The following is a 24,555-nucleotide window of genomic DNA, read 5'->3' as shown; positions in this document are numbered from 1 at the left end:
CTATTCAGAGAACAGATACAACACATGGAATGGAAAAGGTTGCTCCACTGCCAAAGCGCTTCAACCCATACCTGAAGTGACAATCTCCATGCCAACACAATCCTCGTCCTCTCTACTGAGACTGTCAAAAAGACTGGCCACTTAGTGCCAATGGTATGGTGATACGGACACTACCACTAGCATCACTGGACACAGATCTGTTCATTAGGGACTGAACAGAGACCACCAGTTTATTAAGTTTTATTCATTTCTTTGCTAGCTAATTCCTTTATTGTCAAGTTGTCAAGACCAATGCAGGGTCTGTAAAGCCAGAATGTCAAACACCATAAAACAAAATATATTATAGGTGGAGTAATCCTGATATTATTTTACTTCACATCAGCTTGCATTAATGAGGTGCATTCAGCATGAATCTAGTGCTCAGAAAAGACCTCAAAATGCAACTAACTTGGCATTTCTAGCCACAGACTGCACAGAAGTGCTCCCCACTAATATGCAAGATTGACTCAACCTATCTAAAGGGGAAAAACCTGATAAAGAAGGGGTTAAGATGCTAGCCTGAAAGCTTTTTACATTGTCATATGGCACAGACAGGTTTCCAAGCAGCCTCGGACTCTTGCTTCCCCGAGTTTTTATAATCCTCAGTCATGAAAGGAAACCAAGAATTTCAGAGTGGCTGACAAGAAGCACCCCTGCTGAGTACATTAGGCTGCTTAGTTTGTTAAAACAATGAACTGATTACCACTCTACACAGATATGTGAATCTTTTTACCTGGTGAAGGTATAAGTCTTCACAAATTAGAAAGTGTATATCGTACAATCAATCAGTCATGTTATTTTTCTATACTATACACCTTTTCAAGTCATTTTCTAAATAAGAAAATTACAGCACTTACCATTTTCCTAAAACTTCAATAGTTTCTCAAAGATATTGTAAGGACAGCAAGATTTCTTTAGCCCTGAAAGAGTCAATATGCAGTTATCTGGCAGGCTCTCATTCTGCAACACAATTCAGTAAATATAAAGTATTTAAAACAAGATACATTTGGGTACTTCATGACAGTAAGTTCTAACCATAAACAAATATTGTTTATTCTATCTATTTCATCCAAAAATGTATATGTTCCCAGTAACAACAAGGGTTAATAGAGGAAAAATCTCTTTGACTGTAGCTGTGGTATATAGGAGTCTATTCCCAGTTCTCAAAATACACAAAAGAATGGAAAGATGAGAAGTATGAGAAATCTTATCATAAAACCAATGCTATTATATCATAATGTCAGAACACAGAAGGCTATAAAATTCTTGATGTAAAAGAGTTCTTATTTCTACACCATAAAAAGAGAACAGAATAACAGAATTCCCCTGTTAAAAGGAAGCACAATTTACCTTAAAGTCAACCACAATCCTTAGTGAAGGAAAGGCCTGTACTCAAATAAATTCTGATATGAAGAAAACAGTAGTGTCTTCTCTATGAAGGACAGCAGAATAAGCTTAGGGCTTGATCATACAAATAGTCCCTGGAATAAGTCCCAACTACTCTGAGCAACCCTATTGACATCAGTTGGACTATTATTTCTGTATTAAGCACTACATTTGGCAAGAAGTGTTTGCAGAACACCTCAGTATCATTTAAAAACAAAGGATACAAAATTGCACAGTAAAACTATATTTGGGGACAGCAGCAAACAGTTTCTCTAAGAAAACAGAACGCTTTATGATCAGTAAATTGTTGGGCTCTCTGTTACTAATTTCTCAATTAAAAACAAAAACCTCATTCAAAAATAGATTGAGAATTTACACAGCACTCAGCTGAACAGATTTTTTCCCCCTAAGATTCAGTGAAGATTAACATGGTACTCAGAAAGAAAAGGAGTACTTGTGGCACCTTAGAGACTAACCAATTTATTTGAGCATAAGCTTTCGTGAGCTACAGCTCACTTCATCTGATGCATCAGCTTATGCTCAAATAAATTGGTTAGTCTCTAAGGTGCCACAAGTACTCCTTTTCTTTTTGCGAATACAGACTAACATGGCTGTTACTCTGAAACATGGTACTCAAATGCAGTTGCAGAATCAGGGTCTAAATCAACTATTTGATTGGAGATGCCAAAGGGTCAAGGAATTCCAAGTGTCAAAAGCACTGGCACAAACCCCAAAATGTCGTATTTTGTTTCCGGGACTTGAAAAATTTACAAAGAGTGACCAACAAGATACTTTCCCTGGCTACGGGGTGGTGGGGAAAAGTTTACGCTATCAGTTTCTCCAGAATGTAAGCTCATTTAAAAAAATACTTGCTAGACTTTACAGTTGTGAAGATACCTTCCAATTATAAAGGACATTTAAACCAATTCAGTCCTGAGTATGCAGATAGCCATCTCCATTGCCTATGTTGCACCTTAGAGCTTTACCACAGCAACAGCAAAAATGACCATTATATGAAGTTTCACAGCTGCTAGTCAAAGCCTGGTGGACAGGGCAATAGTGTAAGTGACAAGTATCATGTCAAGTGCACTCTGATAGGCCCAGAAGCAGAGGCAGGCACTGAACCTATTCACAAGTACGAGAAGCCCATTCACCTATGACTCCAGAGGCTTGGAGGTAGAGTGGGTGACTTCAAATTAATCAAATACCTTCTAAAATAAGCCTTCCTATTTAATCTTCAGCTTCATCTGCTGACCTCCAGCAGAACTCCTAAATTATAAGGAAAGCAATATGTAATTAATATCTTGGTTTATAAGATCACTACAAAAGGTCACCCCCTCCCCCCAGCCCTCTCCTGCTGGTAATAGCTCACCTTAAGTGATCACTCTGGTTACAGTCTGTATGGTAACACCCATTGTTCCATGTTCTCTATGTATATAAATCTCCCCACTGTATTTTCCACGGCATGCATCCGATGAAGTGAGCTGTAGCTCACGAAAACTTATGCTCAAATAAATTTGTTAGTCTCTAAGGTGCCACAAGTCCTCCTTTTCTTTTTGCGGATACAGACTAACTCGGCTGCTACTCTGAAACTTGGTTTATAAGGTTGAGCAACCATTGGTGACATTTTCATTACTCACACTGTGCTGCAGTCAGATCATATTAATATGTATGACTGTCTCTTCCATTGCTCTAGAAGTTACATGGCTTCAGACCCATTCAAACACCAAACAAACACATGAAAATCAGACATGAGGTGAATGTCTAGCGCCGACTGTTCACCAGCCTTTGGACTCCCCAGTGCGCCGGGCGCTCCTGCCCAGAGCAGCGCAGCGACCTCGCAGGCTCCCCTCCGACCAGCCACCCGCCGGGGTCCTCCCTCAGAGCAAGACCCAGCCCCCGGCCCGCCGCCCCGCGGGGTGTCTACCCGTCCCCAAGGGCGGCACTGGCAGCGGGCTGCGCGCCGGGAGAGGCGGCCTCTCGGCCCCAGGCTCCTCGCCCTCCCGCGGGCTGATGTGAGAGCCTCCGCCCGGCTCCACGTCGCGCCCCCCGCCCCGCATCGACACCCCCGCCCCCCATGACCCGGCACCGCGCTCTGCCCGCCACAGAGCCGCGGCCAGCCGGGCTCCGAGCCCCGCAGCCGCCACCCCGCTTCCTTCGCCTCTGCCCCTTCCCGGGTGACCCCCGCCCGGGGTCCCGCCCCCGGCTCCGCGCGGGCAGGGGAAGGCGGGTAGGCAGAGGAGCCTCCATCTCCTACCTAGGTGCCCGGCTGCCCCGGCAGGGCTGCGGGCGGCCATGGCCGACGCTGGGTGCGGAGGTCTCTAGCGGGCTCTGCGGCGGACTCCCGGCGACGTAGGGCTGGCACCATAGAGAAGAGGAAACTTGACGGCCCAAAATCATAGAGCGGAGAAGCTAGAGCGCCTGGGACCGTGTACGGCCGCCTGCTGGCGGAAGCGGAAGTGACGTAGCCCGGGCGCTTGCGCCCTGCCCTGTGTTTACTGGCCGGGAAGGTCACCCACGTGGGGGTGCGGCTCGGGCTCGGAGATGCTGGCCGCGTTGCCGTCCCCGGGGCTCAGCGGGCGGCGCTCGGTGCTGGCGGCTCTGGGGGCCGCGGCCGCCGCGCTCAGGCCCTTGCTGTGCGGCCTCCCCGGCTGCCGGGCTCCGCGGCGCGGCCTGGGGCAGGAGTCGCGGCAGCACCCGCACTGCCGGCTCCAGCTGCGGCTCCCGGAGGCGGCCGAGGCGGCGCGGCTGGTCCTGGAGAGGGCGCGGCCCTCCCCCCCGCTGCGCAGGTTCATCGCCTGCCCCGACCTGGCCCGCGCCGTGCGCGCCAGCCTGGAGTGTGGCTCGGCCCATGGCCCCGAGCCCGTCGTCCTGGAGTGCCAGCCGGGTAAGCGCCCCCCGCGGCCCTGCCCGTGTCGCTTCCTGCAGCGCCGAGCACGGACCCGCTGGGCCGCGGCAGACCTCGCCCTCATGCGCCGGGGCTGGGCTCGCGGAGGAGGGAGGTGGGAGACTAAGAGCTGCTTAAAAACCTGTCAGCGTCTGAGTTTAAATCTTTCAAACGTGTCGGCTGGGCCTCGTCAGCTCTGGGGGAGCCACTTCGAGGCAGGGCCCCAGGCTGGCGGGGAAAGCCAATGGGTTATTCTGGGAACGGGGCAACTGCGCCCCAGCTCTTTTATCGTTAGGGCCCTGACCGCATCTGGTGCTGGGTAGGAGCCTCTGTGTTAGCGGGACAGTTGGGCTTGGTGGCTAATGGTCATTGGGGATGGGATGAAGGGAAACCTTGTAAATGTTCACACGGAAATAATGAACTTAATATTTTTGGAAAGACCTAAGCAAAACGACGTAAAACATAATGCTGGGGGAAAAAAAGAGTGAAGTGGTGGGTCTTGTCCAGTGTCTTCAGAATTGGTCTGATATTCTGGGGCTAGGTTGGCAATCCGCACAGCCTGAAAAGTTAGTGCATTGAACTTAAATCTGATTGCAGGTCTCTGCAAAACTGACTTTAGGCTTTAGTATTTGAAGAGGGATGGTGATTATAAAGAAATTATCAGACTTCATTAGGAGTAGTTTTAATGCTAGAAAGTTCTGTTTCAGTAACACGATAAGGTCTTGCATCTTTGCTGGAAGGTTATGATCACAGCTTCAATCTCTACACCCTGATACTGGTTCATATTAAGTGCTGACACTGCAGTGCAATAGTGGGGTGTTGTGTCCTACTGGTTGTTCTTTGCATGTGATATTAAAATTAGGTCCTGCCTGCTCTCTGTGTCTGGAGCTCTTATGGAAAAGTGCCTGATGCTGCCCCACTGATGTGAAAGGAAGCTTTACCATTGGCTTTGCTGGCATTACCTTTCCCTGTTCTGCACATTGTCTAAATATTTCAAACAGAACTCAGAACAGAGTGTCTAAAGTGTAGGGCTCATAGCATTACCACATGGGGAGAAACATTGAAAAGCTAGGGATTGCTGTTGCCTCATTAGTTATTTTCCCTCACCAGTTCATTTAATAAAGGAAAAAGTAATTTTGAATATGCATGAACAGTTAAATACAATTAATTTTAATTAAATTATTATTTTGGTATTGTATATTATGTTACCTGTAAGCCTACATTTCAGCATAGAAACATTTTTGACTGAACTACATACACACCTTTTATTTCAAAAACTTCTTATCACAAGTCCAGTAAATGTGGTCTCAGTATATCCACACTGCCTTTTTCTTTACGGTACAACCACACATTTCTCAGTCACTGCACAGGAGACGCTCAGCTGCTAAACAGTAGCAATGCAGATCAAGGCTGAAGGTCCATTTAGACTGTCAGAGCTTGAAGAGAAAATTGTAGAACAACTGTAGAGATCTCCAGAAATTTGGGAGAGCGTGTCTGACTGCTGTCTAAAGCTCTTATGCCGCAAAAATTTGCACACATGCTTAATTTTACTCACATGTTGCAGACTTAGGGCATAATTCTTTATCTAATCTGTCCCCCTCCACCTCCCTCCTGCTCCCCCTCCAATATTTAGGTAAACTTATTTTTCTCCTTCTTGAAAGGCGTGTGCACTAGTTATGTCCTTTGGGAGTCCATGTTAAAGGATAGAGCTAAACAATGATGATTTTTCCAGGTCCTGGAGTCTTGACCCGGACGCTACTCAATGCAGGTGCCCGAGTGGTAGCTCTGGAGAGTGACAAAGCTTTCTTTCCAGATTTACAGGTATGTTTTTTTCTAAGGGATCTGAAATTTGCAGTGAGGTAGGAAAATGAGAAATTAATTTAAAATCACACATCTGTTTGAATTTTTTTACCTGTTACAAGTAACATCTAAGATAGATACAAGTTAAAGATGGCAGGAAAAAATATTTTTCTTTTTTTAATTTGTTTACTTTGCACATTTGACAGCACTTTGCCTTTCACTGTTTCTCATATATAGCCAGTCAGTTTCTCCTGTTTGTGCAGGATTTCGAGTTGAGGTCTCGTTAAATAGGGACATACTTAGATTTGTGGCTAATAGTCACCTAAATAATCCTGACTGTGTTTTCAAGCAAGATAGTTTTCATGTGGTCTTCAGAAGCTTCTACAAATATTCTTATCTACTTTCAATGATTATTTTACCTGATTAAACTTCTGTCCTGGATCCTGCAGTTGACTCCAGGCATGTAGACTGTTGGGTCCATGATTTTAGTGGGGCTTTGCATGGGCCTGGAGGTCTGCAGATTTGGAGCTTTTTTTGCTGTTTCGGAGAGACTGAGATTTGGGAGCCAAGATTCCTACTTGTTTCCAGCTCTGCTATTGACTTGGCATAAGCATGAGCAACTCGCTCAACTTCTTTGTGTATATTCATTTTTAGTTGTTATGCTAATCAAATGTTTGTTAAAAATTACCAAAGGTTACACAAGTTTAATAGTGCATTGTAAAGTTCCAGTTGAGCAAACGCTAAATATGTAAAAAATACATCTGCCTTGCATCATAAAAGTAGCTGGCCTACATGCAACATTTCAATAGCTAGGTCTGTGAGCAATGTTTGTTATTTTTAACTAGTAGTTACAGAATCTTTTTATTTTAAAGATAATTCATTGAGTTTTTGTTTTCAGATGGAAAAATGCCTAGGATGTGTCTAAATTATTGGTGTTGAAAACTTAAAATTTAACTTCACCATTGCTTTCAGTCTCTGGAGAACAGCCTACATGGACAATTAGAAGTTGTTTATTGTGACTTCTTCAGATTGGACCCTTTGGGCTGTGGATCTATGAAACCACCTGCTATGTACTCTGAGAAACTTTTTGAAAATTTGGGCATCTTGGCAGTTCCTTGGACAGCAGGTAAATTGAAAATCAACCTAATGTTGTGGGTACGTAATTGAGGCCTCAGAGGCAGTTTGGCAGGTGCTTGAGGGCCTTGCTTAATTTTGTATAAAATGGAGTGGAGTACATCTATCATCTTCTTTAATACAGAGATATGACTCATAGATACTACATGCCCAGTAGTCTGGCATTTTAGTAAGAGGTAAAACAGTGTATGGTGGAATATGTAGTGTCAGTTGTTTGCACCTCTTTAATGGAGATTCAGACAGACACAAACTGCATTCAGTGGTGGGTCATACCGTAAGCCATACCTGAGCAACAACAAAATCTGTAAATACATTCAGGTTAAAATAATGCTTGCTCTCATGGTTGTAACTTACACTTTAGTGTTGTTGAGGTTGTGCAGTACATATTTGAAAATTCAAAGATACCTTTGCTCATTTTCAAAACAGATGTTCCTGTAAAAATTATTGGATTCCTTCCCCAAAAAAAGGAAAGAAACACTCTTTGGAAGCTTATCTTTGTCATGTATGAACGCAGTTCCATATACAGATATGGAAGAATAGAACTGAACATGTTTGTTAGTGAAAAAGAGTACAAGGTATGTTTAAGTACAAGAGATTTCACTGATTAATAAAGAGAAGCTGATGCTTCATTGAAAACTCTAGAACATTCTGTGTAGAGGCATTTTGTCCATGTGTTTGCTTAAAAAATGTTCTTCCTTTTTATTAAGGATATTTTTCTAACAAAAGTGGGAGGGACTGTCTCTCTGCTGCTTGCTCCTCCTGAAGGAATGTTTGTCTGTGAAAACACAGTGTGTTTTAAAGGAAGTGAGTGTCACAAATTAGAGTGCTCTTCATGTGAGGGACAGTCAGTAGAAGCCAGATATATTGAAGACATGCTGGTGCCTGATGGAAAACCAACACTTCTGTTGTATATTTTTTTAATGCAGTAACAGTAGTTCCCAGACTTTTTTATGCTGTGACTCCCTTTGGGATCACCTCTGTTGATGCAGCCCCCTCCCCTGGTGCTTGGTATTCAGATTGGCTTTTCATAAATGAACACTCCATCTTAACGGTCTACTTTGAAAACTATCATGGGGGTTTACCACCAGACCAAAAGAAAGGGATGGGCAACTGGTAGCCCAGAGGCCACATGCAGCCTGGCCTCATTTTATTTGGCCTGCCACCCTGCATGCTGGAAGAGAGGGATCCAGTGAAGCCCCCTCCTGCCAAAGTCTTTGCAATTGCCCAAAGTTCTAGAGGTCACCGGGCAGGAACTGGGGAGCGTGGCCCAACACCGTTTAAGCAGTGATTCTGTATTAAATCAGTATGGCTGCTGCCAGAGTGGCCTGGAGCATTGCTCTGGCTGCATGGTCACATTGCCACTGAAATTTGACCAGCTGCTCCTCCATACAAACAGGTGTGGCCCAGCCAAATGTTATTGCAACCCCTGGCACACAGGGAGTCTGTTCCTGTACAACAGGGGAGTCCACCAAGAATTCAACTACTGGTGGCACCAGCTCATGCGCTTTGTAAGTACGAGAGAGGAGTCCCTGGCTGAGAGAGACTCAGCATCCTTGACACGGGGGTGACACAAGCATGGGCTGGAACGCCTCCCTGGCAGGGTGGGGAACACCAGAATCTGCCTTCCCTCCAAGAAACATCTGAATTGGCGCCACTGCTCGTGCTCTTCCAGGGAGGATCTGGCTGAAAGTAATATATATTCTTTCAGTGGGGACCACGTTCCACTGGGAGACCTACACCTGTGATTTTCATATCTTTTTTTTTACAAACAAATCCTACTAAATCTTGATATAAATATCAGGTATTTCTTGTAAATATTAGGATTTCTAGATGTACCTATGTAATCCAGTTTATCCCATATGTTTCTAAATACTATAAATACTAAATAATTTCTAAATTTGTATTCCCTTTTAAAATAAGGGGTTTAAATACCACTACATTTGCAGTTCAGCAGTGATTTTCTTTAATGATAAAATGATTGGCAAAAAGGGCAGTCCATTTCTTTTAGTGTCACCACTATGGTGTTACTTCCTTACACTAATTTACCACTCTCTTCATGCAATTTCTGTAACCCCTCCCCCAAAAGCGCCCCCCTCACCCTGATATGAGCTGAATGCCTGTCTTGGATAAATACTGTTGGAATCCACTTCCCTAGGTAAGGGTACATCTGGCTCCATTTTTCAGTTGATCATTGTGTCAAATCTATAGTTAAAAATGAAATCACTCCACAATAGATGCACGCACTTCTGTCTTTGCTCAGTTCAGGATTAACTGAAATGTTGGGTTTTTTCCTTTCTGGAAGTTGTTTGACATATAGTATTGAGTTGAATTGCCAGGCTTCTTATGAAGGTGCCTTAGAAAACCTTTTTGGCATTCACACAATCCATCATCTGGAGATATTTTAACAAATTGGCTGCATGATCCTCTTTCTTACGAATAGTACTAGCTTTAATGTAAAATGAAATCTATGCAATAACAAATCCCAAACTTGGGTAATCCTTTGACTCTTGTAGAGGTAGAGTGAATGGGTGAGTATTTTCTTGTTCTTTCATAAGACTTCTTTCACTCTCCTAGTAAAGAGGTTAATATAGACGTTCTTATGCAGTCTAAGTAGGTAATTTTAAATATTAAAATATTGTATGAAATGAAGTGGTTTTATGGTGGAGTCTGTTTTTCTAATGTGTTCATCTGACAGGGAGGCCTAAAATAATGTGTGATGCATGTTGTGTGAGGTCTAAGGTTGAGCTTAGAGTGGAGCTTAAGTGAGTGGAGCTTGAAATTTTAGACTTAACTTTGAATTTGCTGTCTCTTGAGAACTTAAGTCACATTTATAAGGATTTTGGAGTGAATAGATACAGAAATAATCTTCTTTTTTTTCCCAACTTTGTCTTTCTGTCAGGTATTGACTGCAAAACCTGGTGAACTAAGGAGTTATCAAGCATTAAGCGTGCTATGGCAAACAGCCTGTGAAATTAAGCTTCTGCACATGGTGAGTATTTTGTACTGTCTATGATGATGTCTACTGAGCTAAATGCTTTTTATAGTAAACAATGAAATTTTCTAAAACGCTACATATTTTTAGTTTTCTGTGTTGAAAATGCTTTTATAAGGGTACCATTATAGTTAATGATCTGTGAACATTTTCTTTAGAACTTCCTGTCTTCAGAATTTGTGACATAAAATGTACTTATTCACTTTGTTACCCCAGATATTTACTTTTTTTTTTAAGTCAAATCTGATTGAAATGTAAACAATTATTTTTAGTTTAGATCTAAAACTAGCGTTTTTAAAGTTGGAACATCTTTTCTAAATTAAAAACAAGAAACTCAGCAGTGTTAAACTATGGACAGGTTGCTCTAAAAAGAAACAAAAAAAACCTCCGACACATGCAGCTTTAAAATGGGGTATTTAAATAAATAAGCCTAGTAGCACTTTTTAAAGTCCCTAGGGCACTTTAGTTTTCTTGGCAGAAGCAATTCTGTGTTTCAGGCTTTTAGAGATTGGCTGCATGCTTTTTTCAGTATGTATTGAAAGGTTTGGGTTGGCATTAAGAGAATAGAAATAACGCTCCTGACCCACACTGATTCTTCCTGTCCTGTTCCACTCTCCTCACCCCTAAAAGGCTGGCACCAGCTAACCCATTTGCCTTTGATAGCAGGAAGTCCATCTGGAAAATGGAATTATTTCTGACCTACCTCACAGGGGCTGTGACCATACAGTCATAAATGTATGGGAGATGCTCAGATACAACAGTGATGGGGGCGAGATAAGTACTTAGACAGAACCCATGGGCAGAGAGGTGCATCAGGCGCACAAGAAAGAGTAAGATGAGTGGGCAGGAAGGATCCAGTCCAGGATGAACAAGCAGTAGGCAGCTGTAGACAGAACTATAGCATATATGAATTGGCAGTTGCTGGACATAAAAGGGATTCGTGCTAGGGTTTCTTTTAGAAATTAAGCCAATACAAATGTTCATGTATAATTTTGGCTGTAAAGGACCATATTTCAAAAGGTGGGAAGAACTTGGAAAGCTAGAGGTATTTTCCCGAGAAATAATTCCTTTCTCCACAGTTTTGCAGCTTTTGGCCCAATTCAGGAAGGTTACTTAAATAGGTGCTTAACTTTAAGCACCCAAGTAGTTCAACTGAAGTAAATAGGGATACTCTCATGCTTAAGGTTAGGTACATGCTTAAGTAACTTCCTGAATCTGGGCCATTGTACTCTTCAGTTCATGTTTTTATTTTCAATATATTCCGCCAATTTTAGATCAAGTTTTAGAAACAATATTAGTGTAATATTTGGCAAAAGACTTAAAAAAAAAAATTACGAAGGCATGACAAAATATTCTAAACTTTAACTTTTTTATTTTCCTCCCAGGAACCTTGGTCTTCATTTTTGACTAATTCAAAAACCAGGGGACTTGCAATACCAAAGAGCATGGTAAGACCCACATATATGGTCTCTTTCTTTAGAGATGCTGTCGAACAATTTAGGCCCAAAATTTAGATTTTGGGGGGGTTAATTGCATTACAAATTTTTATAAGAAAATTCATGAATTCACTTTATTTAATTGAGATGTTTTTATTGAAATACTCCCTTTCATTATAGGAAATTCAGACACAATGTGCTCTGTGCATAAAATGTAGGCAGTGGATTTGTGATTTATAAACAAAAGTGAAACTGAACCCAACTAGTATCTTTTTATTAACCAAGGTGACAGAAATGCAGCAGACAGAATAAATGGGAAAAGAAGAAAATGAGACTTTTTGAAGGGACACTTGGGTTCAGGATCATCTCTTTAAAAAATATATTGTGTTAGCTGCTACTGATAACACTTTAGATTAGTAAAACAGAATTGAAAAAAAATCAAAATCCACTTTTACTTCTAATGTTTTGCGTAATACTTGTACTTCACTGTTCAGTTGCAAATTCATGTTCTCATGCTAGCACAATGATGCAAAAATTATTTGGGCTATAGATATAATAGTTTAAATTGCCAGGGACAATGTTTAAATTGAAACAAAATCCTGAAGTTTAAAAAAAAAAAAATGAAGACATTTGTATCCATTTTTATTGAACTTTGGTGTTAAAACTCATCAGTATATTACATTACCCAATGATTGCTCTTTTTAGCAATAAAACCCATAAAGGACTTTTCTTTTTTCTTTTTTTTTTGGTAATACTGAATGTTACTTTGCATGTTTTGATTATATCATATCTGACAGCTTTGTAGACACATCAAATGTCCCCATAATTACAGCATAGGTCATATGAGGTGACACTTTAGCTGATGGCTACACACCAAATGGATTGTTTAAGATACATTCAGATCACTTCATAGAGTCAAGGGAATTAGAGATGGAAATGATCTATTGGGTCATGTATCTCTTTCTGCCAGTACAAAACTACCTTTATCTTTAAGGATAAAAATAAGTTATTCATACACTTCTCAGATGGGAGGACAGTCTTAACAAATGTTACACCACAGTATTCCATATTTGTCCAAAAGTCAGATAATTAAAATGAGTTAGATTCAGATTTTTTAAGGCCAGACCATTATGATTATTTAATGCAACCTCTTGCATAACAGGCCAAAATAACCTCATCTGAAAATTTCTTCATCAAGCCTATAACTTCTGTTTGAGCTATAGCATATCTTTTAGAAAGATAACCTTTCTTGATTTAGAGACTCAAAGTGATGTAAAATCCACCATCAGTGGTTAATTACCTTCACTGTTTTAAAAAAGAATTGCACATTATGTTTAGTCTGTATTTATCTAGCTTCAGCTGCCAACCATTGGATCTCATGCCTTTTTCTGCTAACTAAAAGAATGGTTTACTTTGAGAAGTCTTTTCCTGTGACTTAAAGAAATACACTATTTGTATCAAGGAAATGCAATCTTAACTGTGACCTATTTTCATTAACTCTTTTTGTTTTTGCAGCTGCTGCCAAACAACCACTTATGTTTAGTACGAATGACACCACGGAGGAATTTATTTACAGGTGGCATGACAACCACAAATTCATCTACCTTTATTCTTATGATAAAACAGTGTCTTGCTAAACGCAAGTCTAAACTAATTGATAGACTTAAGTAAGTATATGGAAAAGTTATATTACAATTTTTCACCAGACAAATGACTGAAGGGTTCAGGACAATTTAGTAGTGTTTTGTTCTTAAATGATTATTCTTTACAGTTCAGATACAGGTTTCAGAGTGGTAGCTGTCTTAGTCTGTATCAGCAAAAACAACAAGGAGTCCTTGTGGCACCTTTAAGACTAACAAATTTATTTGGGAATATGCTTTCGTGGGCTAGAACCCTCTTAATCAGATGTATGGAGTGAAAATATAGGAGCAGGTATACATACATGAAAGGATGGGGGTTGCTTTACCAAGTGTGAGGTCAGTCTAATGAGATAAATCAATTAACATCAGGATACCAAGGGATGAAAAATAACTTTTGAAGTGGTAAGAGAGTGGCCCATTACAGACAGTTGACAAGAATGTGTGAGTAATGGTAGGGAGAAATTAGTATTGGGGAAATTAGGTTTTGTCATGACCCAACCATTCCCAGTCTAGCCCACGAAAGCTTTTGCCCAAATAAATTTGTTAGTCTCAAAGGTGCCACAAGGACTCCTCATTGTTTTAGTCCAGATACAGTTTAGTGTTCCTTTAATTCTATACAACTACATGCAGAATAAACTTACAGTTGCTCAAAATACTATGTGATTGGAAATGAAGATTTTAGCAACAAATTAAAAATTACTCTGCCATTTGTGGGGCTGAGTAATTGCATACTGTAAATATTTATTTTTTAAATGCAGTCATGCTTGCTAGTATTTCTTTTTCTTGCATAAATGTATTCTCAATTGCAGTTCGCAAACATGCATAAGAATATTAAGTTGCATGTCAAAATCAGCATTGCCAACCCACAACTCTGTACCTGGATATTTTTAAACAAATGAAACTATATAATGGAGCTAGTTTAGAAGAGGGGTTCGTGCGTTGGTTCTAAAAGAGATCGACAGATAACGTAATCTGGAAATTTTTAAATTTTATAAACTGTGCTAGCTTCTTGCATGTTAAAAGATTTTCTTCTCTGTCAATTTATTAACAAGTTTCTTTACATGGGTTTGTTTCTGTAAATGCTCATTTAAAATATTAGGGTTTCCCATTATATTTTTGGGTTTGTATATAAATCTGAATTTCAACAAGACATTCAACATAATGCTGCATTAAAATATTTTAGAAAAGTAATTAGCAAAAAATATTGTACTGTGGTGTGCAGGCATGCACTACTGTCTGAATGACAGGCTGGAGCCAACAGCTGGGGTAAAATTGAGGGGTCCCTGTCCTGCCCTAGGGTTGGGCTATATAAACAGGAAGAGAGAGCTCAGAGAGATGGGAGTGGAAGCCATGCAGACTGCAGTGGGTCATGGCTTCTTTCCTCTCAGGCTCTAGGAGACTTGTCTAATTAGAGTCTGTGTGGGAACAGATGCAGGATTCAGAGGTGAGGGCCTTATGAACTGTTTGTTTGAATTGCTCCTGTCCTGAGCCTTATTAAAAGAGGATATGCTCTTCTGTAATGTGTGCTGGCTTCTCTGTGCCCCTCGCTGTTAAAGTGAATCTGTTGCGATCAAGTGAATTAAGCTGGGCACTCCCACAGTGCAACACTGGGCTGTAAGGGGGCACACAGGGGCAGCCCCACCTTTACATATAGATTAAAAACTGTATCGCTGATAATGGTTAAAGAGAATAATCATTAGGGCTGTCAAGCAATTAAACAAATAATCACAATTAATCGCACTGTTAAACAATAAGAGAATACCATTTATTTAAATATTTTGGAATGTTTACTACATTTTCAAATATATTGATTTCAATTACAATACAGAATACAAAGTGTACAGTGCTCACTTCATATTTATTTTTATTACAAATATTTGCACTGTAAAAAAACAAAAGAAATAGTATTTTTCAATTCAGCTAATACAAGTACTGTTGTGCAATCTCATTATCATGAAAGGTGAACTTACAAATATAGAATTATGTACAAAAAACCTGCATTCAAAAACAAAACAGTGTAAAATTTTAGAGCCTGCAAGTCCACTCAGTCCTACTTCTTGTTCAGCCAGTCACTCAGACAGACAAGTTTGTTTACATTTGCAGGAGATAACGCTGCCCGCTTCTTATTTACAATGTCACCTGAAAGCAAGAACAGGCATTCGCATGGCACTGTTGTAGCTGGCGTCGCAAGATATTTACGTGCCAGATGCGCTAAAGATTCGTATGTTCCTTGCTTCAGCCACCATTCCAGGGGACATGCGTCTAGGCTCATGACAGTTCTGCTCTACAACAATCCAAAGCAGTGCAGAACGATGCACTCATTCATTATCTGAGTCAGATGCCACCAGCAGGAGGTTGATTTTTCTCTTTTGGTGATTGGGTTCTGTAGTTTCTGCATTGGAGTGTTGCTCTTTTAAGACTTCTGAAAGCATGTTGCACACCTCGTCCCTCTCAGATTTTGGAAGGGACTTCAGATTCTTAAACCTTAGGTTGAGTGCTGTAGCTATCTTTAGAAATCTCACATTGGTTCCTTCTTTGTGTTTTGTCAAATGTGTAGCAAAAGTGTTCTTAAAATGAACATTTGCTGAGTCATCATCCGAGACTACTATAACATGAAATATATGGCAGATTGTGGGTAAAACACAGAGCAGGAGACATACAATTCTCCCCCAAGGAGTTCAGTCACAAATTTAATTAATGCATTATTTTTTTAATGAGTGTCATCAGCAGGGAAGCGTGTCCTCTGGAACAGTGGCCAAAGCATAAAGGGGCATATAAATATTTAGCATATCTGGCATGTAAATACCTTGCAATGCCGTGCAAATACCTATTCTCACTTTCTGGTGACGTCGTAAATAAGAAGAGGGCAGAATTGTCTCCTGTAAATGTAAACAAACTTGTTTGTCTTAGCAATTGGCTGAACAAGAAGTAGGATTGAGTGGACTTGTAGGCTCTGAAGTTCTGCTTTTTGTTTTTGTGGGCATTATGTAACAAAAATCTACATTTGTAAGTTGCACAAAGACATTGCATTACAGTACTTGTTCGAAGTGAATTGAAAAATACTATTGCTTTTATCATTTTTACAGTGCAAATATTTATCATAAATAATGTATACTTTGATTTCAATTACAACACAGAATACAGTATGTATGAAAATGTAGAAAAACATTCAAAATATTTAATAAATTTCAATTGGTATTCTAGTGTTTACAGTGCAATTAAAACTGCGATTAATCACAATCAACAGCCCTAGTAATCATTAAATGGTATAGTGTCCTAATGGGAAAATATGTCAAGTTACATTATGCAGAGTGCTGTAGGGATGCCAATTCTAATAGCGTTTCTGTTAGTGGGAACCTCGCGTAAACTGAAGCACAGAAAGCTAAAAAACCCAGAACAATCAAACTCCCAGTGCAAAGAAGTTAGACTGTTGAGCTACGACAAGCAAAATAACCACCTGTTTTAAGCAGATCACACAGCAACAACTGTATTAGAGTTGCTCAACCTTATAACTCTTTTTGGGTGAAATTTAGTTCGTATGTTCTCACTCAGGGAATAAACTTTTTGTTTCACCAAAAATGTTTCACCAAACATGGCTGTTTATAAAGCACAGGCAGAATAGAATAAGATGTTTTTCTAAACAAAATTTGGTAGTTTTTGTTGTTGTTGTAACAACTGTAAGCCCTAGTAGGAGGCGATGGAAACTTGAAGTTTGGTAGGGACATAGTCCCTAGGTCATAGATATGCCTTTCAATGTTTAGGTGAAAATTGATTTTGATCTGAGTAAGTTATGATTTTTAAAAAAGTAATTCACGTGTGTACACTGTTTTTAAAAGATCTGCCAGCATTACATTGGCATGTCACACGCATGTGTGGTTTAGCTGAGAGGAAACTTCCTTTGAATAGCTGCTCTTGCTATTTCATTTGATTTATGTATATGTGCAGCATAAAGCTGAGTAGAAATTGAGTTTAATATGTACAAAATACCAAAATCTAAAGTAGATTAAATAAGACTGTTGAAAATAGATTGCAGAGTGCAGTGGGTCAGACTGGATGCCCTAAAGTGGTTTTCTACTATCTAATTTATAAATTAAGCTTTTAAATTATTTCCGTCAGTTTTGCCTACCAATATTTTTTAGCCCCTCACTCCAAGACATTCAGGCTTCCTTATCCACTGTTACTCCATTTACTCCCTGTGGTGTGGTTATTAGTGTTCTCTTTCCATTCATGGGAAATGAATGCTCCCTGAGAAGAACCAGCCTCTGGTTAACTATTCCAATAAACAAACTGTTTTTTCTTTCATGTGTTGCCGGTGGTTTGTAGTCAATCTTCCGGTGGGTGGATAATCCCCCTGGCAATATGCTAATGACGTTTTATAACTCAGTCAGGAAGACTGGTATAAAGGGGTATCACAGGTTCCTTCCTTGTAGACTATCAAATTGACAGGGTGCTTACTTTCCACTAGTTGCTTATGCCAGAATCTGTAGCTGACCTTGTGTCTCTCAATTTGCAGCTGCTGTGTATTAATAAACATACTTTTTCCTTGCCTTGAAAATAAATGCAGTCAAGATATCTGTAGGAACTGTACAGTTCCTAAATTTGATAGCAGTGACATAATATGAGTGGGAGAGATAGTGGGTACAGTAAAACAGACCACCTCATATAATGGGGGAAAAGGGATTATTAAAAAAGGAAAAGGGTAATTAAACCCTTCAGACTGTCTCACCCTCATAACAAACATGACTTTCATTGTCCCCAGGCATTGGAATCTAAACCCATTCATGCCCTAGGTTCTCTGTTATTTCAGTTGTACAATGAATGGAGGGGAAAATGCACCATCTGAGAAGTTTGTGATTAAACTCATGAATCTAATGGACAGAGGCCCCTATCGTCAGCATTCATAGAGAATAATGGGTGTCACCTGAGGGAATTCTTGACAGCCTGAAGTTGAGAGAATTAATTGTGCCCAGTGTTGCACCTTACTGTTGTTTTCTTTGTAACTGAAAGAAATGCTAAAACATGACTTTTTTTTTTTTGTAATGTCTTATGTTTCAGCTCATGGAGTCCAGACAGTGGGAGTAAACTGTTAAGGGAGCTAGAAATACCGGAAAACATTGTAACAGGCAATTTGTACCCAGAAGAGTACAGACGCCTTTTTGAAGCTATGGAACGCTCTAAAGAATTTAGTCAAAGCTGGCTCTATGATGAAGTCTTCGAAAATACCAGGAACATAAATTTCTAAATCTAAACCTGCTGGTTTTGAAACAAATTATTTGTTTCAGTGACTATATTGTGATGCAAATAATAAGAAATGGGCTCAAAATCTTAGAATTCCATCAGTAAAGATTGTGTTGTCACCTGCACAAATCAGAAGATAAAGTCGCTTGAGGTGCAACAGCCTGTCTACACGGGCAAAAAACTGTTTAAACCATGTATAGGCATGGCAGTTAACAGGTTGTTCTGTGTGCATGGGATTGAAGTCAAACTTTGCATCTTCTCCAGCAGCATAATGGCAACTGTTGTTGCTCTTGGAAATATGGCATAAAAGGAACTGCCTTTTTTGCTACTCTGCTGTATATTTGTTATATTTTAAAGAGTATGAGACCAAATACTTGTGCAATTTGGATTTGCGTGTCAGAATACTTAATTATGATTAACTTTTTCACAGTGCCCCAAAATGTTTAGACCCTTTATAAATATAAGACCTATTTTCCTTCTCCCTGGCCTAAGGAACACAATCCAAAATTGACATGATACAATAATAGTTATGAACAAAGGGATGAGGAAAAATGGGAGAGCGGAAAACAGTAGAATAATATGGCTACTCAGGTTAGTTATGTGTTTCTTGTTTTAACATATGCTCTGCATTATATCTGTCTACTAGAGCTGGTGTGCTGGGGAGAGAGGAATATTTATAGTAATTTTGAAAAATTGAAATTTCAAAATTCAGAAGATGTTGATCAGTCTCTTCTACATACCCTGACACCCATCCACATGCATATAGTCTTTGCTATCTTGTTTGAATCTAAAATTTTTCCACCAGACCTTTGAACGTTGTATGAACCATGAAAATTGTCTCCTCCCCACAACCTATGCCCTTTATATATTTATGTTACAATGTGTGTATATTATATGTATATAAATACAACCCACTAAAATTGTATTCCTAGCCAGAGTACTTGTTTACACAACCTCTCCTCAGCCACTATACTCCCTCATTAATCAACTCTTTCCTGTTTCCCCTGTACATTTGGTGTTGGGGCTAGGAAGTGTCAAGGAATGTTCCTGTAGGGGTGTCCAGGTACAAGACAACAGTATATCTGTTAAGTATAGGCTTGGATAGCTCAGATACTGGGAAGTTGTGCTGCTTCAGTTTCTGCTAATAGAGAAGTGTGTCTTGATTCTCCAGGAGGGATGGTGGGAAGCACTGGCTGGGCCATTATCCCTGTCCTACTACTGCAGTCCCTTCTACTGGAGACAGTCTGTGGACAATCTTTTGCAATTCTTAAGTGCTGAAACTGCCAGAAGGACTGTTTCATGTAATCTCCTTTCCACCCTACAGAATTAACTATGTCCCGGAGTAATTCTTGCATATTGAGATTATATTCCCATTCACACGTTTCCTGACTCTTAGATATTATAAGCATCTGTATTTACAGGGGGATCACCATTGCCGAGTTAGCATATAACAGGAGCAATTTAATTTCTGCTGTAGCAGTAATAGGTGATAACTGAATGTTCTTGCTGACGCAGCCAGCCAGCAAGAGATAATATTGTAACTCCTCCTGTGCGTTTTTTCTCTGGCATCAAATGCCAGGTTCTTGTTGCAGCAAGATACCTGCACTAAATCAAGATGCTACAGAATAGAAGGGAGATGGTCATTATAAAGCAACTGACTTACCTGCGTTACTGATAATGCTAGAATATGTGAGCATTGAATTTGAAAAAATAATTTACTGTCACTCTAAATGCCATTTGTTTACAAAACAATAAGGCAATGCACACACTCCAGGAGTCAGTACATGGTATAGTGGTTGGAGCAGGGGATTGGGAATTAGGAGATTTGAGTTCTGTTCATGGGTCTGCCACTAACTCTGACCTTGGGCACGTCTTTGTCCCCTTTTGTAAAAAGGGGAGAATGATGCCTGCCTTTGTAAATTGAGATCCCAAAAGGTGCAATAAGTGTAAAATACTGGCTTTATATCAGTCAACTTGGACATCAAAACTAAAGTGTCTATAGCTTCACTTCTTTAATCTCATGCGCTAGCCCACTGTTGCAATGATCTGTTTGCAACTCACATGAGGTCACAGTGCCACTCAGTTTTTGCCTGGCCACTTCTCAAACCTACATGGTGCTGTGACCTCATATGCCAAGTCACGGTGCCCACAGTGGAAAGCCAGGCCAAGCCCTGGGGAACAGAAGTTGCTGCTGCAGGGTGAAAGCAAGGCGGGCTCATTTTCCACCACCTTCACCCCCAGGCCTCCTCTCAAGACCTGGCCTGCAACTCACATACAACCTTCCCACAACATTGTTCGTGAGACACTGCCTTAAGGCATCTATTGATGACTGCCATAGAGCAATGGTATAATGATCAATATTAGAGTAAATGCAACAAGTAAGTGTTCTTTTCTAACGTTTGTTTTTTACCCAGAGTACATGTGGAAGGATTGTATATTTATAAAGAAGTCCTTGTTCCATACCACTGTAGTGTCCTTCCAGCACTCTTAAAGGCAGCACAGTAGTTGGTGCTTTTGTATATATTCTGGCATACGTGGGCCTTACTTAGCAGCTGTTCCACAACATGATACTAGAGAATACAGTTGGTGATGATGTAATTGAGTTAACAAGGACAGAAACAGGAGATGCATCCAACAGAAAGCTGATTGTAATTGTGTGGCAAAGATGAGAGAGGGCTGTAGTCATGGGACAGTCATATCCCAAATCTTCAGTTTGCAAAAGTTACTTAATCCAAACAGCAACTAAAAATGATCGGTCATCTCTTGCGTATGCTCTTTAAGATGTAATGAGATGATTGATAGGCATTCTATTGGCAAGTCCAACAATATTTCTACTCAAAGGGCTTGAACTATAACATTGTCTGTCTTGCAAAACAAGTCTTCTTTTGGGATGAAAGTTGAATGCTGACCCAGTTACCTAGTTCTGATTCTTTGCCATGGAGGAGAACCAGTTTCATGTGGAAGTCTGTCTTTGTTCCTGACCAGACTGAGTTCAGCATGCTCAGTTATTGGGGAGAAAATGTATCTGGATTTTCAGTAGTGTCCTCTGCAGATGACTTAAGGAGCAATATCGATGGGGCTTCGAAAGAAGACCCATGTACTTAGATAGTTGTGCTGTGGGAGAAGTAAAGTAGATCAAAATGGGGGTTATTTCAGGGGATGCACAGAACTGCTCTGAGCAGTGGGACGGGGTGGGAAGAGGAATTGTGAATGAGAATGCTTTGCATCTCTTGTATATCACTGTGGGGTTTATTCTGAAAAAAAATCAAAATTTCGGAAAATATGAAATGTACCTCTATATTATATCGATTGTTTTTTCTAGTTTGTTTCAAATAATTCTAACCATAATTCTCAGAATTTCACATGCCTAAATTGTTTGAAAAGATTCGGTGTCAAGCTGTTCTATTCTTCATATGGTTCAGGGCTTTGCTCTAATAGCAGGGAATCATGTTACATGAAAGAGTAGAACCTATTATCTTAACAAAATGATCTTGTACTTTAGTGCCACGATAGCCATACACATCACAAAGGATCATGGCAGGATAAGGTAAAGAGAAGATGTATCTATCTAGACGCTGATGTGTCAAGAAGCACATAAAGGGAGGGAAAAGTTTGAAATCGCACTTTGATTTGTGGAGGAGATTCCTAATGAAGGTCTGTACAAACTGATGCCATAAGCTTAAATATCTCTTTGATCACTGGTCCACAACCAATGCTTAAAACATTTCTGCTTGTTCTGCCAAAGTGTTCCTTGACCTTAAAATAACATAATTCATTATAGTTACGGCATTAACTTGCTTTAACTGTTAACTGTTAAAATGTCTTAAAGAAAGGTAATCCCACTGCTGCTGTTCTCTCTTCCAATAAAATGTGAGAAGTCATTTGAGGCCTAGTCATAAACAGCAGCTCAAGTTGAACCCAGAGAAAGGAACTAAATTCCAATGTGAAATAAATTGAAGAAAAATATCAATACTTCATTATTCAGACATTTCTCCTCTTAATTTTGTTGAGCCATGGTAAATGCTTTGGATTGAAACATTTTTTGAACTATTGAGAGGCTTAAAGTTATTGGAAAAATTATTCTAGCTGATTCCCGTGCTTTAATATGTTGCTTCCTCACTCCCAAAATTCTGATGTGATTTTTAGCAATCAGTATCTCAAACTACAACAGCTAGTTTAATGCCATTTGAAAGCTGGAATCCGAGTTTTTTTAGATGGTAAAGCCTTGGATTCCAGTTGCACTATTTGTGATATTAGCTACTTTGGTATGTCTGAATTAGAACAGGGGAGCAATATAATAATTGGAAGGGCATGTACCTGGGCTAGAAACAAATGCTAGCCCTGGTAGCTTTGGAAATATGACGATAAGCCTTTTGCTAGTTGCTTAGAACAGAAAGGCTATTGAGATGCTGGTTCAGGACTGCATACAGATTCATATCCAGTATACAATGACTTTTTGAGCTATGGATTAGATAGTATAACTTTTTTAATTCCTGGAGGACATATTTGGGAATTTTAGAGGATAAAAAATAGCTTCTTCTTGGAAGTGTAGTGCACTATATACTTCAATTCAGTTTCTTCTTGTAATTTTTCTTAGAGGAAAGTAGAGATGTTGCAAGGGAGAGGAGCATCAAATTATGTAATTCAAAAGTATAAATTGGCAAAGTTAGATGGACCATCTTTTTACCTCACAATGAAAAAAGAACACTTAATTTTATAACTGCAAAATATATTTTCATTCTTAAATCTTATAAGCATGTAAACTTAAAATAATCAATTTTGGTACACACGTGTTGGTTTTACTTATGATTACGCATTCATATAGTGCCTTAAATTTGCACTGAGACATGTTCCCATCTCTAAAGATGATTCTCTCTGGATTACAGCTACATACTACTACACTGTCAGTAGTTTTAATGCTTTTAGCAATTCTAGCTGTAAGATGCACCTAAAGGTGACCTGAAAAGGAGAAAGAAAAGGGGTTAAGCCTTTATTTACTGCCTTATTATGTATAAAAGAGGCCTAAAAATGGGATGTTGGAAGTTTTTGTTTTCTGAAAAGTGTCTGACTTCTTAAAACTTTAATCCCCAGGCCCCATCATGCATCCATGTATAATCAAGCCTACAATCACTTTCAGTTTTCAGATTTTATAAAAGCAAAGCTAGAAATTACATAAAGCAAAAACAGAACTACTGTACATAGATTGGTGTCATTTCATATCAAGAGAATGATAAATCACCAAAATACTACAGAGAAAGATAATTCAGCAGAGCCTATAGAAAATCAGATAGCATAGTAAACTCAAAACATTCCTTTGGCCAGGATATTTCCATTGACTTCAGTTGCAATTCTATGTTTCAAGGTTTTAGCAGCAGTCCTCTAAGAGCAGCATAATGAATTCCCCTGTTTCTGCCAGTTGCACTGAATACATCTCAAGTTCACACCAGATCCACAGATTATCATACTAAAATATTTAAAATTGTGGGATGTCTCCTTTGCATTTTACATATTTTCTTCTTACAGCACTTAATTTATATGGTATTGTCATATAAAACTGCATGATTTTAAAATTACCTGGGATACTAATTAAGTTGGAAGCTCCTTGAAGCAGAGTCTTATCTTTTATATGTTGGAACAGCATCTGGACCTCGGGGTGCTACTGTGTGATACAAATAATAAAAGATTGATGTGGCAGTTTAAATTCCACAGAATAACATGAATGAATGTAAATAAATCTTTTGAAGAATGTCTATTTTGAATTCACTGATACGTTATCATGTGTATAGTTTCATGCAGGTTCAGCCTTATTAGTTAAATAATCACTACTATGTTTCATATATTGTTTATTTGGAGCACTGTTTAGGCAGACAGACTTGCTATACCAAATCAGAGCAGCAATCCATCGTGTTTTGTATCTTGCCTGTCGTTCATGGTGGTGAAAATCTCTCTCATGCCCCTAACCTCTTTTATAATAACCTACATCTCAGGGAAAACTTCTTGAAT

General features: G+C 39.7%; 2 protein-coding genes across 5 annotated transcripts in view; one reads left to right on the top strand and one right to left on the bottom strand.

Moving 5' to 3' along the window:
• The window catches only part of CNST (consortin, connexin sorting protein), a 112,413-nt gene extending 108,611 nt beyond the window's left edge, over positions 1-3,802 (bottom strand). The window contains exons 1-4 of one of the 4 annotated variants that reach the window (XM_084625207.1): positions 3,683-3,801; positions 2,798-3,132; positions 2,634-2,694; positions 897-959 (exon numbers count right to left, since the gene is read on the bottom strand). The gene's annotated coding sequence lies outside the window, so the exon portion shown is untranslated. Of the gene's footprint in view, positions 1-896; positions 960-2,579; positions 2,695-2,797; positions 3,133-3,682 lie in introns of all 4 variants that reach the window. The other 3 variants (XM_084625206.1, XM_084625205.1, XM_084625208.1) reach the window with 3 other exon arrangements.
• A 70-nt stretch (positions 3,803-3,872) lies between these two features.
• On the top strand, positions 3,873-19,477 carry TFB2M (transcription factor B2, mitochondrial). The gene is made up of 8 exons (XM_084625214.1): positions 3,873-4,312; positions 6,045-6,133; positions 7,085-7,238; positions 7,673-7,821; positions 10,146-10,235; positions 11,624-11,686; positions 13,190-13,341; positions 18,370-19,477. The coding sequence occupies exons 1-8, from the start codon at positions 3,970-3,972 to the stop codon at positions 18,554-18,556; spliced, it is 1,227 nt and encodes a 408-aa protein (XP_084481340.1). The 5' UTR covers positions 3,873-3,969; the 3' UTR covers positions 18,557-19,477.
• Positions 19,478-24,555: the final 5,078 nt, after the last annotated feature.

The sequence above is a fragment of the Lepidochelys olivacea genome, assembly GCF_965140295.1.
Source record: "Lepidochelys olivacea isolate rLepOli2 genome assembly, chromosome: 3".
Classification (NCBI taxonomy): domain Eukaryota; kingdom Metazoa; phylum Chordata; order Testudines; family Cheloniidae; genus Lepidochelys; species Lepidochelys olivacea.
Note: the sequence above shows the minus strand (reverse complement) of the source record. Positions and strands in the feature narration are given on the sequence as shown.